Genomic DNA, 13,606 nt, shown 5'->3' with positions numbered 1-13,606 from the left:
TTCAACTACCCAGCCCGCCTAGTTACCCCGGCTTTACATATCAACCACACTCGCTTGCTGCTGTTGATTCTCTGCCTCCAGAGAATCCTTCTCCACGGTTATTGCTAAATACCGCCTATAATTTGGCATCATTTAAGGACGATTGGCCGACTTTGGTGACGCGTGTGCGGCGAAACGACCGCGGAATCACTTATTGCCTCTCTCGTCTATCGACTCCATCTCGCGTACACGGATACCCATCTACGTACATCCACATATCCGCTCTCAAACTTTGTCTATCTGATCGTGCGTCGAGGCGCGGGGTTTCTGGACTGGAGTCAGTTCGATTTTTAACGCACAGCCGGAATGGCCCAGGTTGTTTCGTGCACGCCGTCGATATCATCCAGCGTCCTGAGCATGAATACGGCTGCGAATGCTGCGTCCAGCGATGGCAGCAATGATCGACCGTCCGCGCAACCGATGCTTAAAAAGGCTAGCAGCAGCACGAATATATCGCTTGTCAATGGGAACAGCAATAGCAACGGAAATATTCTAGACGGCGCAGGAGTCGGCATTGCATCACAGGCATCTGGCGCTGCTGTCGCAGGCGTCAATAGCACACCTTCAAAGCCACAACGACCTGCGCGACGGATAGAAGTTGAGACACTTATGAACGAATTTCAGCGCGTGCTTGGCGACAATTGGAGCAGGTATCGAGAAGTCATGACCGCGTTCTTGACGGGTAAATTGACGAGGCATGAGCTCGAGCACGAGCTGTCCACGATCCTCGATCAGAGCATGGTGCGCATGCATAACCAGTTTTTACTCGCGAGTTTGGCGAACTCATTGCGCGATCCGCCTCCTTCCACGAACGGCCTTGTCGCGTGGGGCAAGCGCGTCAAAGATGCGCCGGTTCGGATATCAAAGATGACTGGTGATCCGGCAATTGCCAGACTGAAGAGCGAAATTATGGGATTCACACCCAGAGAACGACGGCGAATAAAAGCCATTACGAGGGTGCGTGTGAGAGTACGGTCTTGTTTTAAGTTGTTACTAATTGATTAGGATGCCGGAAAGAAAGGACCACCGCCATCTACAATCATCCTTACGAAGCAGGCACGGTCAACCAAGCTATCAAATATCAAGACTTTAGAGAAGTCGAAAGCAAGTATGTTTCCTTTGCTTGTTAATAATCTTACGAAGATTTTAACGCTTAATATAGACATCGTCCAAGACATATCACAGAGTTACCAAGCACCTCTTGCGACAGAGACATACGAGATACCCGATACGGACAGTTTAAGAACGAGGATTCTGGGAATTGCATACGAAAATGGATTATTAGACGGCATCGCAAGTGATGTTCCCGACGTCATTCTCGCCGGACTTGAATACCATATGCGAGACTTTTTACAACAGATCTTTGATAGGGTGCGGCCAAAAGCGCCGAAAATGATGTCAGGTTCGCATTCCATGTCGCTTGGTAGCTCGATGGTACCTCCAATGCCGCCATTGGCCAACGGCAATGGAAATAACGACGCTGTAAGCGGCAGCGGGCTTGATAGTTCATCTTCTGGACTATCATCATCATCACACACGACAACAGCATGTAAGGGAGGCGAGTTGTTATCACGGAGTCGGGATTCACACAGGCTACACTTCGAAGATGATAACATTGTGACCGCCGAAGACATGGCGCTGGCGCTGGAGCTGGTACCACATAATATCGTCGAACAGAGCGGGCCGTATTATCGTCTGTACGACGTAATGTTGCGTGACGAGATCGACGATTATCCGCCACCTATTTAGGGAGACAGCATTGCAGGAGTTTCTGTCATGCATTCCCCTTTGCTGATAGTCATTGTTTTTCTCGAAGCTCCCTCGCTTCTCAGTGTTTTTTTGTACCACATGTATATTTTTAGTGACTATCTACGTTTCATTGAGTCATAATTTTGTTTTTGATGTGGGTTGCGCTTTTTTCATTTGGGTAGTGTCTTGTATAACACGTCAATGTATAGTATTTTTCTCGTTCCCAAGTAGATATCAAATTTACATTCCTGCATGACGCAACTTTTTGTGATCTTCCACTTTGATCAAACAACCAACAAATTCTAAACCCATGCTCTACCTTCAATGTGACGAAGAATAGAAGAAAAAAAAGATATAGTCAAAGAATTGTGAAGTCGTATATGTGAATAAATCACCCTAATGATCCATTAAAGTGACATCGGTGGAAGCGAAAACGGATATCCACCATTCTTCATTCTGAAAATGAACATCAGCGAGCTGTAGCAACACAGGATCAAAACACACCACGTGATGGTAGCTAGGTTTTGCTTGGTCACATTCGCCATGCGGGGGAGCTTGATGGAGAGAGAGATTGCGCCGAATGACAGGAGCGCATACAGCACGGCGATGATCTGCGTTTCCATGCCAAACTGTTGGGAGAAGCCAGGTGCGATATACTGCACGCCGCCGTTGCGATTGCCGGCGACATAAGGGGTGTGCCGGATGTTATTGAACATGTGTCCAGATATGAACATGAGGATCGCGACGAGAGAAATACCAGCCCAAATGGTGCGGGACTCTATGATTGGCTTGATAAAAGGATATATGGCTTTCAATGACACGACAAGCGTAGCGCCGCCAAGAACCGCGTAGATCATCTTGCTGTAGTCCCTAGGAATGTGCAATTTGATCTGCACACCAGGGACTTCGGACTCGACGAAACGAATAATGGAACTCCGCAAATCAACACTATTATAACATCAGTATTTATGGATAGAACCAACTGGGAACAGGATCAGAATCACTTACGCTTGTGACACGTCGAGATGGATCGGGCCTGCACCTTCGTGTTCGCTAGCCTTGTACACCCACATATTGGGAGCCGTCTTCAGTCCCAAGCTCTGGAACGTCTTCTGACCATCCTTGAAGTCCAGCATCGCGAAGAACAAGCCGTCGCCCTTAGGGTGCGACTTCACCCACGAGCTGGCGACGAGGTTATACTCCGGGGCGAACTGCCGGCACAGCTGGCATCCCATCTGCGGCGCTTCCGCGGTCAACAGCACCACGACTGCGTAATCCCTCGGCGCGGCAATCGCATTCGCAAACGTCTGGTCATCCAAACGGATAATTCCTGGTCGCGCGCTCGAGGTCTTGAGCAGCTTGTTCATGTAGTCGGAGTCGTAAGCCTCCGCCGACCGTGGTCGCCCTGCAGCGGCGAGGCCAAGCAAGACGGCGAGGCATAAGACCAGCACTGCGCTAATGCGTGACCGCATCCTGAGTTGTGTATACTTGTGTCGTGTTTTCCACGCACACAATCGAGCGTTGATTAGGCGAGTGGGATCGAGACCACGAGTTGTACACGTAGACGTGCCGCCGCTGCCCTGAACGCATACACGTGACGCGCGTGCATATCTGCGCAGAACCTGTGGCGCGACGCGCGGTTGTCGTGACAACTGGTTACCAGAACACGCATCGAGTGTCAACATCTGGCACGCTTGTTACCAGACGGAGCGCATCAAAACGCGTCGTTCAATCCTGTCCCTGCTGGTCTGTTTGCGCAGCAAGGGTATGCAGCAGATAGGAATGGCTGAAGAAGAGTTGTCTTGGGAAGCCGCGGAACTCAGTGAGGTAAGTATCTCTCTGGTTGTTGTGATCGGTAGCACCCAGCGTGGTGACACAGCATTCAACAGGCCACGCTACTACGATACACAGCACTCCAAGCAGCTACACACGACACCGACCGCCAAGTCCTTCTTGACAACGAGCGAATCAGCAATATCCAACTTGCTCTACTAGAGCACAAGAACGCAATGCTCCAGGAAGAGCGCGCCGCAAGCCAAAGTTCGTTGGAAGCCGAGCTCCACACGAACGTCCAGATTATCGCGCAGTTACGCGATGAGATTGCACAACTTGAGGTGAACTTGAAGGCTGCCGTAGCTGAACAGTCGCAGACTATCAAGCGGCTCAAGCTGGCGGAGAAGCGAGAGCAGGAACTTAGCAAGGAGCGGGATAGCATATCGGACAAGCTTGTTGATCAAACCAACAAGATCGCGACCGACATGAAAAAGACACAATCAGGAAAAACTGAGCTAATTGAGCAAAAGTTCAAGTACAATGAGCTATTGCAGGAAAAGCTGGCGACTGAGCAAGAGCTTGCAGAAATGAATCTCGAGGTTACAAGCCTACGGGCTCGGCTCGACAAGGCATCCAGCGCTACAGAGGGGAAATTGACGATACTTGAGAAGAAATTTGCTAAGTCCGAGCAAGAGCTTAAGAGCTCAATTGACAAGCTTAAGAATTCAGAGTCCAAAAACGCGGATTTGAAGACGCAATGTAAAGAGCTCGAGACGAAGTACAAGCAGCTTGAGAAACAGCTTCAAAGCCAAGAGAAGGTGGTCAGTAAGGAGCGCGACGCTTCGACACAAAAGGAGATCAAAGTTCTGGAAATGAAGCATAAGGAGGAAGTCGCGGCTTTGAAGTCGCAGTTAGCTACGCAGACCACCGTGTCAGAGAAGTTGAAGAAGGAATTACAACATCATAAGGACGACGCGGCTACTAAGCAAAAGACACTAGAAACGAAAGTGGAGGCATTACAACTGAAGCTCAAATCAGTAACCGCATCCAATCGGAGTCGACCGGCAGCGGCACATCCTGCTGCTAAGCCTGCCGACCGGCCAGCACTGCTATTTACGCCCGAAGTTAGTAAGATGGACACGAGGAAAGCAGCGAATGCAAATAATCGCGGTGTGGATAAGCTATTGGCCAAATCTACCTTCTCTATGACACCATTCTTACAACGACAACAAACCAAGGCGACGCCGTTGAGTCCGGTGAATGCGAACGCCGCTGCCGGAAGAGCACTCGAGACTTCGGTGCCGACAGTTACAAAGCCGGCAGAGACGGAAGTCGGGGCAGATGTAACTGCCCACGATGTCGCGGATCAGAACAATGAAGAACAGGCCGCAGATGCAGACAATGAGAACACCGAAGTTGCAAAGGGAGCACCTCCTGCTCAGAAAGCCAGAGTTCCGCGCGTCAGAAAGAACCCAGTTACCTCTCTAGCCGACATGGTTTCTGAGGAAATAATCAACAGCAACCCCAAGAAACGGCGACGAAAGCTTGGCGGCGCAACCAAAGGTCCTACGCTATTCGACGACATCACTACTGTGCCTGAGCAGGCTAAACGCGGTGGTCTGGATCTCAGTGGTTTTGATGTGACAACGACTAAGCTCGCAGCACCAGTTGCACAGCGAGCGTTCTTGGGAAATAAGGAGATAAGTCCGTTGAAAAAGCGGAATGAGAATTTGCGAGGTATGTTTAAAATGTGAATCAGCGTGATTATACCAGTCTTATACGGCGCAGAGATAACTGAATTGAATGGCAATTTGTAACACCTTACGCGGAAGCAGACAGATTTTCAAATTTTAGGGTGACACGTAGAGCTGGTAGCTTAGCTGGCACAGCGCTTGAAACATCTCAGACAGGAATGGCGGACCGCCGCTAACACGCGCCATCACAGAGCAAACCTGAGCAGCCGGACTTCATCAAACTTCAAGAGTAGCACTGAAAAACCTCTGCAAATAAAGAGCTACTGGAGTCGGAGACGGAGTCCGTAATGACATGAGCCGGATTTTGGCCGGGAGAACCGCGGGGTGGCTTGACAACGGGGTAAGATCGTCACGAGTGAATCTGAGGCTTGCGGGGTGCTTGAAGCCGACGGCTTGTATCGCGACTCGGGTAACTCAGCGGGTTAGGGTGATTTTGCAGAACCTTGTCGAGCACCAACACAAAAATCCCACTCGCCTACGGCACACATTACTCCGACTCTTTCCCGTTTTCGTCGCTAGCACTTTCAGGACTGTAGAGAATACAAATGATGACGCGAAAAGGGTCTGGCATGGCTGGGCCGTATGTAGATGCGAAAGTCGACAGGAAGTGGCACGCCGGAGCGAGAAATGAACTCTAGTGCGAGATACGTACACAAGCGAGCACGTGCGCAGCCGGTAAGTCCCAATTTAACGCGTGCAAGTGTCGTGGATTTGTAGCCAAATTATAACAATAGCCAGTATGCTGGCCTAGATGCTATACTGGGTACAATGGCAATATCAACCCTACAAAATCTGCTCGTTGGCACTGCAACGCCTGGCTGGAGAACACGATCTCGTATCCCCCGATCTTAGCTCCATGAATTCGCCGGAATCCCCCTTCCTCGGCCTCCGTCTCGGATAAAATTTTCTGCACACACCACTCTGTCAGTTTTTAGTCGTTCGGCACGCGACGACCGTTATTCGAATGCTCGCTATCGCCCGGGTTTAGAAACCGCGCTTTTGGCGTCTCAAATTATCTTGAAAGGTCGCAGAAATATGAAGATGCGTAGCAATTTCTCAGAGTGAATGTCGGACGGTGGCGTATAGGGCGGGAAACACTAGAACGACGTTGTTTGGGCGCGAGAGAGCGCCAGAGGTGAACGGAGCATGCATGCTGATCCACATGCAATCTACAGCTCTGCTCTGCAGCTTGACGAAGAGGATAACTGCCGTACGCGCCGCCGTAAAAGTGGCAGTTACAAATAATATAGCGATACCAGACAATCCGGCCCTGCATTAGCACCCAAGAGACTGTCCACGCAGTTGCATCAAGTGCGGTGAGCATCGTCAGACGGCGGACATGAGAAGAAGTCGACTAGTCAAGGAGCGTTGGGAAAGCCAGCCAGTCCGAGGGCAGTGGAGACGCTGACGGTGGACGCGGGCTTTTGATGTACCCGACCCTTTCCCCTGCTTCGGATCTCTATTGCTGGTTAGGGTTTCCCCCGGGCAATAGTTCAAGCCTTTGCTGTTTAGTTTGATTGATTGACTGTTATAAAACAGAGGAGACGAGAGGAGACGAGAGATGATCATACAGGATCTAATATTTTGAATGTATAAGCGCGGGACAAATGCAAGCCGGCGTCGTAGTGGGGATCGGACTGAGCAGCGCATTCAAGCAGCGACTTGAGTAAGTGATTGGTAGCCATCTGCTTACACAAAGTTATACCGATCAACTCCATCTGCGCGCTCGTCATCGTCGAGAACGCGACAGCTACAACTGCGAACCCAACTCCGGTCTTTGCATTTGCTGTTGGTCTCGGCGTACACATTTGGAATTCCAGTGCGGGGAGAATCGAAAAACAAATGTCTGATCAGACGCCAGTATTTTATGAGCTGTGTCGCGCCGCGGCGGTGAAAACCCGAGGGCCATGTGGCTTGGATCGCGGGTCAAGAGAGGACGAGACCAAGAGCCGAACTGCGGATGCCTACATGAATGAGGCGCTACTTATTGTATGTTTGACGGTTTATCGCACGATCCTGCAAATGAGTAAGGACTAACGATAGATAGTACAAACATATTCTGTCTCTACAAGCATACTTGGTCACCATTCGGCCAGCGTACCTGTCTGTCTCAACACAGAACTATAACTACGACACGCCAAAAGCACCCTCATCCTCATCGACACTCACAAACACACAACGCGACGAGATTGATTACGAATCTCGACTAATCCTGCAACGATGTACAACCAGAGTTCGTCGTCTTGAGGAAATCGAAGCAAAACGCGCGGCGACTGCGTCCTCACATGCGATCCACTCGCTATCTGATGCGATTTCGCGGATATTGAACGACAAACAACAGAAGCAGGCGGACGGCAAGAATATGTCGCTGGGCATTCACAGACGGGGTGTGACGCAACTACTGAATATGCTGCTGCGTGACGTGTCGAACGCGCAGGCGGAAATGCAGGAAGTGCGTCTCCAGCGCGAGATTGAGAAGACGAAGAGCAGGTTGAACGCGTCTGCTGCATTAAACGACATATACGCGTCAACGGCAAACAACAGCAACCGAACAATTACAATGGATGAGCTCCTTCATGGGACCGCATCCTCCGATGCGCCAGCTGAACAGCTTCCGGCAGCTCTTGTCCAAGAACTAGAGCAAGAAAACCAGGCACTCCTTGCTGAGTTTCAGGAGACTCAGCAGCAGGCGGAGCAAGCCGAACGCTCAATGTACGAGATTGCAACGCTGCAAGGCGAGCTCGCGGCACATCTTACCCAGCAGGCAGAAATCACAGACAGGTTATACGAGGAAGCAGTGGAGAGCAAAGGACACGTCGAAGGTGCCAACGAGCAACTTAAGAGCGCACGACGGAGGAACAGGATTGCATCAAAAATCGTCATCTTTACATCTCTCTTCCTAGCATTTTTCTTGTTGTTTGTCGATTATGCGACAAGTTAAAAGTACTTTGCTAGTTAACGAATTGAATGTTTGGGAATACAATGGCTTCTTCACTGAGGAATATTTTACAGACTAAATTCAGGCATAAAAGAGTACAAAGATACCGAATGAAATACCGACCAGAACAAATATATGAGACCAAAACGAACAAACACTAACGATCAAAAGCACAATGGCAAATGCAATACACCGGTTGTGACGCAAACTCAAACTACTCCGTATAACGCATAACGTAATAATATCGTAACTGGAAACAATTCTGTGTTATGAGATCCTGTCATCCTGAATGCTAATGATCATTTTGTCTGGCGTTAACGAGTGGCTGACTATGTAGTCGCCATTAACCAGGTCGCTCTCATCGGCGCGCTTGATGGCCTCGGCCTCGTTGCGTGCGATGCCGGCTTCAAGATGCCTCCGGATGATGCGGTCACGAGCCACTGCACGCTCGACATTGACGAACCAGCTCAAAGAGCGTAAGTTAGTATTAAAGTACAATGAAAAGAGAGGATGACGTACAGTTCGTCCATTAGGTCTGCGATTTGATTCCATGGAGAATCTTCGAGCATTAAGTAGAGCCCTTCTATTATTATGATGCGGTCTGTGGGAAGTACTTTAATGTCATTTTCTATCGGGTCCTGCAACACATTAGCAAAAATATATGAGACGACGCTCAAAGGTCTGTACCTTCACTGCATGATCAAATGACGGCGCATATATAGACTTCGCGTCGGCACTGACAGGCACTCGCAGCTTCTGGACAAGGGACAGCAAACTCTCTGGATCAAATGTGAATGGCGCGCCCCGCCGAGCAATTGCTTCTTCTGCATTTGGCATCGCTGCAAGTTGTGCGCGCGTGAGGTGAAAGCCGTCCATGGGCACAAACGCACATATCTGTGTCTTGTGAGTAGCCTTCTCCGCGTCCGCCGCACAAGCTGTCATCCATAGTTCGTTGATCTTGCTAACTACAGCCTGGAAATCAAAATACAAAGAGTGAGACATGATATAAATTGTGTGTAGACACATTGCGAACATACAGTTCCGAGAGTAGTCTTGCCAGAGCCTGGTATGCCACTGATCTATGATGCGCACGAGGTGTCAGAGATTGCGCCTGTGCTAGCATATGCAGTCAGAACGGGGACAGGACGTACGGCGACAATGATCCGCGATTCAGCGGGAATGCTACAAATTGAAAATGTAGGTTAACACGGCGCAGGTCCAGGAACACTAATCAGGCACTCGTACTGGCTGAGCAGAGCGATGCAGTGCGCGGCGAGGTCTGCGAAGGTGGACTCCATCAACGGCAGAACGGTGGCCGCGCGGGCGGCGGAAACACACGACTGCAGTGCTGCGGCGGTGCTACGAAGAATGCCTGCCTGCCGGAGGAGCGTGTGCGGGCGGTGTTGAAGAGAAGATGGCGCGGCGGGGGGTGCGGAGGGTTATAGCGCGAGCGCGAAGCCGGGGAAAACGCGAGTCGGCGAAGGCTCTGGTCGGGTCGGGTCCGCGCCGGGCGCCGTTCATAACGGCTGCCTGCTGCCCGGCTCTGCCCCGCGCCCCGGCCGGCAGCGTCCGACCCACCTTCAGTCTGCCTGACCCGCTACCCCGCCAAATTCGCCGGGACGGATCGGGTCGCTCCGGCAGCTGTCCCGTGATCACACGAGCCCCGCGGCCTGCATCAGCACGCGACGGCCACGCGCACCGCCCGCACCGCGCCACGCACCAGCCGCAGCGTCTCCGAACGTGGCCCAACGTAAACAAAGCGCCCGCGCTGGCCGGCAAGTGCCTCCCACGCTCCTATACGCCTGATTTTGTCATCCGCCTGCCTGCTCGGTCCCACAGTAGTAGTCGCTCTCAGCATGCCTCCGCCGAGTCGCGGTCCCGCCTGCATTGTCGGCGACTACGCCATCGGCGAGGTTCTCGGCACGGGGGCCACCGCGGAAGTGCGCAGCGCACTCAACCTCCGCACCGGTGCTACTGTAGCGGCGAAGCTCATCAAGCTCACGACGATCCCTCGGCGCAACGACATCGAGAACATCATGCGCGAGATAGATTTACTGCGGCAACTGGACCACACGAACATCGTGCGCTACATCGGCTTCGTGAAGACGGACGACACACTCTACATCATTCTCGAATACTGCGAAAACGGATCGCTTACGAATACCGCCCGGCGGTACGGTCCGTTCCCCGAAATACTTATTGGTGTATATATTTCCCAAGTTTTACGGGGACTCGCGTATCTACACGAGCAAGGAGTAGTCCACCGAGACATCAAGGGCGCAAACATTCTCGCAACGAAGCACGGAGTCGTCAAGCTTGCCGACTTTGGTGTCGCCACGAGCGTAACCTCGACGTCAATGCAAGACAATGGCGAGCAAGTTGTTGGCACTCCATACTGGATGGCGCCAGAGGTTATTCAGCTCAAGGGAGCAACCGCCGCCTCCGACATCTGGTCAGTCGCGTGCACGGTTTTGGAGCTGCTTGCTGGAGGATTGGCCCCGTATCACGAGCTTAACCAGATGCAGGCAATGTACAAGATCGTGCAGGATTTGCACCCTCCCCTTCCGGACTCTACGTCTCCGCTGTTATACGACTTTCTGATGAAGTGCTTCCACAAGGACCCCAGCAAGCGGCCTAGTGCTCGGGAATTATTGCGGCATCCGTGGATTCGCGCGGCCACACTTGACCAGGGATCAGAGCCACCGCCAACGCCGTCTCGCGCATTACAGATGCTGTCGGATTTTCCAAGAAAAACATCCCAGGATGAAGAGCTGGGCTCCAATGCTAGGACGGCCAAGCTCTCTCGCTACACAGAACATGATTCCGGCAAAGATATTAACTGCTGGGACGACGACTTCGACTTTTCTTCTCCAAACGTCTCCACATCTTCTGCACCTGTTTTCGAACATCATCGGCGATTCCGTCCACCCACACCGCGAACAGTGTCCGCAGTGCTGTCAACCGCCCGGTTTTGGCGCCGTCCGTCACATATGTCGGCTTCCATTACTTCCACACCGCAGTCATTTCTCGGCAGCATGCCATCGCCGTCAACGTCCAGCACGAGTTCGTCCATGTCATCAACAAACATGCGTTCTCCTGTCATAACCGAGGAGATTGACGACGAGTCAGACAACTGGGACCAAGATTTTGAGGGCGAACTTGATATTCACGCCCACCAGCAAAAGCGATTCTATCATCACCGCATACAGCCCCCACTTCACGTTTCGCAACTGGTAGATCTCCACATGCAGCGACCTTGAGTCCTTATATGTTCGTGTACATAAAATCCCCCCGTCCGATCTTTCTTTCACCTTGTAGTATATGGCTCTACGTCTGGCTTTGCGCATTCTCGGTTATGGTATCTGCTTATGGGTGTCAAGTATTTGTTGTTCTTTCGTCTTGCGTTTGGTGGTTTCGGCTTCTCTAAATTAATTTGTTACGGCTTCCTCTTTCTTGTCCTCGGCATTGGGTTTGGTCATTTGGGCATAGGTATTTGGCATCTGTGATCGCGTATATGTATGATACAGTACGCAAACTATGGTCAAAAAGACATAAAATTGTACAGAACACACCTGAACAAACAACGAGCAACGTTATGCGATATCTTGGTAGTACAGAACATACTCCTTTTTGATCCGCTCCCATGAGTTCGGGTCGAAGAACGTGTACACGCCACGCTCGTGCAGCCCTGACTGTGGTATTGGCTCACTGCCGGCATCCTTCGTCAGCCACAGCTTCAGCTCCTTGTGGTACCGCCAATTTCTTCCTGTTAACTCAACTGCGGCAGCTTCCTGCATGATGTCGCGCGGCATTGAGTAAAATATGTAAAACAGCGTCTCGTCCGAGAAGTTGGCGATCTTCGTCTGCTGATTTGGCGCCGATTGGACGTTGTAGCATGCCGGCAAACGAAAATCTGGCTCAACCTTGGTCTTTGACGTCTCGAACCACGGCGATCCGAATGTTAAACTCAAGGGCTCGGGATCTTGATTCAGGTTTAGGCCGAGAGTCGTAAGATCTGAGCCCATGGCGAGCAGTTGGATGTCGTTGTTGTTGTCCATTTTCATAAAACTCATGAGGCCACCTATTCCATAGGGCATGTCGTCGTTCGCCTTCTTCGCAGACTCTTTGCCAACCGACTTTGCAGATACATCGTCCTTGATCGCGTCGGGACCCCCTGGCACAGGCCACGTCTCGCTTTGCCTCCGGCGTCGCGCGTACTCCTGTTCTAGCAGCTGCTGTTCTTCGTAGTCGTGGTGTGATCCATTATGCTCGTCGTCTTCCTCCTCGTGCATGTGGCGTGCTGGCTCACCCGGAGCGGAAAAGAGACCGAATGCGTGATTTGGCATGCCGCTATTACTGGCAGCAACATTGGCAAAGTTGAAGCTGTTGGCCGCGCTACTCGCGCTGCCCGTCAACGGACTTTCCAGCCAGTTCTTGTCCTCCATGCCATCGCTGTGTATCGAACCGGGTTGGTGGTGCTGCTGCTGTTGGAGGTACATCTGATGCTGTTGTTGAGTGAGGCCTGGCGGTCCGGCTGTCGTTGGTCGCGCTGTTGATGGCATTGGTAGAGGCGATTGGCTACCTGCTCTCGCATACTGACTACCGTTACCGCTTGTAGCAGCAGAGTACGATTTCTGGCCGAACGAGGGGAATTCCGCCATGTCGAGAATTCCGCCAGCAAACTGTGCTTGCTGTTGCTGCTGTTGGGCCTGCTGTTGGGCCTGCTGTTGTTGTTGATTGGAAGACGAGCCCGCAGCTGATAGCGGTGGGTAATTGTTATTGCTCAGCGCCAAATTGGGAATTCGTGACGAACCCGGCGACGGAAACGTTGACGACGGCGTCTGCTGCTGTTGCGATTGTGCATGCTGCTGTCCGGGCTTCGTGGTAAATCCCCATAGCGGAGGGGTCGCAGCTATGTGACGAGTTAGCCAACCACACGCGCCGACAAATTCGAAGTCAAGGCACACTCACGCTGCTTCGTGCCACGCAACACGTTCGCGCTCGCAACACCCGTCGCGTTCATGGGCATGTGTTGTATCGGCGGACGTCCATTCAGTGAGGATATCACGTTCGAAAAGCCGTGTGATCGGTTCTGCGGTGTGGGTTGGCCTAATTGAAACACAGCAACACGCCAAAACCGGCGCAATGGAAGCGGTCAGCCACCCAGCAGCGTACTGTGCTACAAACTGTGGATACTCACTTGGTCGATTCATGCTCCCGTCTGCTCGTTTTGCCGTGTCTGCTGTTCTGTGCCTTCGACGGCGACAACGTCGAAATTTCAAGAGATGATATTCAAACGTGGGGTTAGGGCTGTGCGTGCATCGTAGTTCACGGCGCGCACACACAGAGTGCA

At 51.8% G+C, this 13,606-nt stretch overlaps 7 protein-coding genes across 7 annotated transcripts; 4 read left to right on the top strand and 3 right to left on the bottom strand.

Moving 5' to 3' along the window:
- The first annotated feature begins 20 nt into the window (after positions 1-20).
- On the top strand, positions 21-2,049 carry V1518DRAFT_421030 (transcriptional regulator of RNA polII, SAGA, subunit-domain-containing protein). Its single transcript, XM_066905129.1, has 3 exons — positions 21-996; positions 1,045-1,147; positions 1,202-2,049. Exons 1-3 carry the CDS (start codon positions 346-348, stop codon positions 1,786-1,788), a joined length of 1,341 nt encoding a protein of 446 aa, XP_066757846.1. The 5' UTR covers positions 21-345; the 3' UTR covers positions 1,789-2,049.
- Positions 2,050-2,195: 146 nt separating this feature from the next.
- Positions 2,196-3,155, bottom strand: V1518DRAFT_376474 (uncharacterized protein; the record flags this gene model as incomplete). Its single annotated transcript, XM_066901544.1, has 2 exons — positions 2,196-2,736; positions 2,797-3,155. The coding sequence occupies 2 exons, from the start codon at positions 3,153-3,155 to the stop codon at positions 2,196-2,198; spliced, it is 900 nt and encodes a 299-aa protein (XP_066757845.1).
- A 333-nt stretch (positions 3,156-3,488) lies between these two features.
- Positions 3,489-5,832, top strand: V1518DRAFT_421026 (uncharacterized protein). Its single transcript, XM_066905128.1, has 3 exons — positions 3,489-3,615; positions 3,678-5,298; positions 5,350-5,832. Exons 1-3 carry the CDS (start codon positions 3,556-3,558, stop codon positions 5,376-5,378), a joined length of 1,710 nt encoding a protein of 569 aa, XP_066757844.1. The 5' UTR covers positions 3,489-3,555; the 3' UTR covers positions 5,379-5,832.
- A 1,187-nt stretch (positions 5,833-7,019) lies between these two features.
- V1518DRAFT_396779 (uncharacterized protein) lies at positions 7,020-8,439 on the top strand. The gene is made up of 2 exons (XM_066901817.1): positions 7,020-7,304; positions 7,363-8,439. The coding sequence occupies exons 1-2, from the start codon at positions 7,158-7,160 to the stop codon at positions 8,254-8,256; spliced, it is 1,041 nt and encodes a 346-aa protein (XP_066757843.1). The 5' UTR covers positions 7,020-7,157; the 3' UTR covers positions 8,257-8,439.
- V1518DRAFT_421021 (P-loop containing nucleoside triphosphate hydrolase protein) lies at positions 8,226-9,693 on the bottom strand. The gene is made up of 6 exons (XM_066905127.1): positions 9,499-9,693; positions 9,405-9,435; positions 9,291-9,332; positions 8,941-9,225; positions 8,773-8,891; positions 8,226-8,719 (listed from the first exon to the last, which is right to left on the bottom strand). Exons 1-6 carry the CDS (start codon positions 9,549-9,551, stop codon positions 8,521-8,523), a joined length of 729 nt encoding a protein of 242 aa, XP_066757842.1. The 5' UTR covers positions 9,552-9,693; the 3' UTR covers positions 8,226-8,520.
- Positions 9,694-9,968: 275 nt separating this feature from the next.
- V1518DRAFT_421015 (kinase-like domain-containing protein) lies at positions 9,969-11,854 on the top strand. Its single transcript, XM_066905126.1, has one exon. It carries the CDS (start codon positions 10,110-10,112, stop codon positions 11,511-11,513), a length of 1,404 nt encoding a protein of 467 aa, XP_066757841.1. The 5' UTR covers positions 9,969-10,109; the 3' UTR covers positions 11,514-11,854.
- Positions 11,465-13,541, bottom strand: V1518DRAFT_421012 (uncharacterized protein). Its single transcript, XM_066905125.1, has 2 exons — positions 13,225-13,541; positions 11,465-13,165 (listed from the first exon to the last, which is right to left on the bottom strand). The coding sequence occupies exons 1-2, from the start codon at positions 13,280-13,282 to the stop codon at positions 11,847-11,849; spliced, it is 1,377 nt and encodes a 458-aa protein (XP_066757840.1). The 5' UTR covers positions 13,283-13,541; the 3' UTR covers positions 11,465-11,846.
- Between the last annotated feature and the right edge of the window lie 65 nt (positions 13,542-13,606).

This window comes from Limtongia smithiae (genome assembly GCF_038497785.1).
Source record: "Limtongia smithiae strain NRRL Y-17922 unplaced genomic scaffold V1518scaffold_11, whole genome shotgun sequence".
Lineage (NCBI taxonomy): Eukaryota > Fungi > Ascomycota > Lipomycetes > Lipomycetales > Lipomycetaceae > Limtongia > Limtongia smithiae.
The sequence above is the reverse complement of the archived record's forward strand: the minus strand, read 5'-3'. Positions and strand labels throughout refer to the sequence as shown.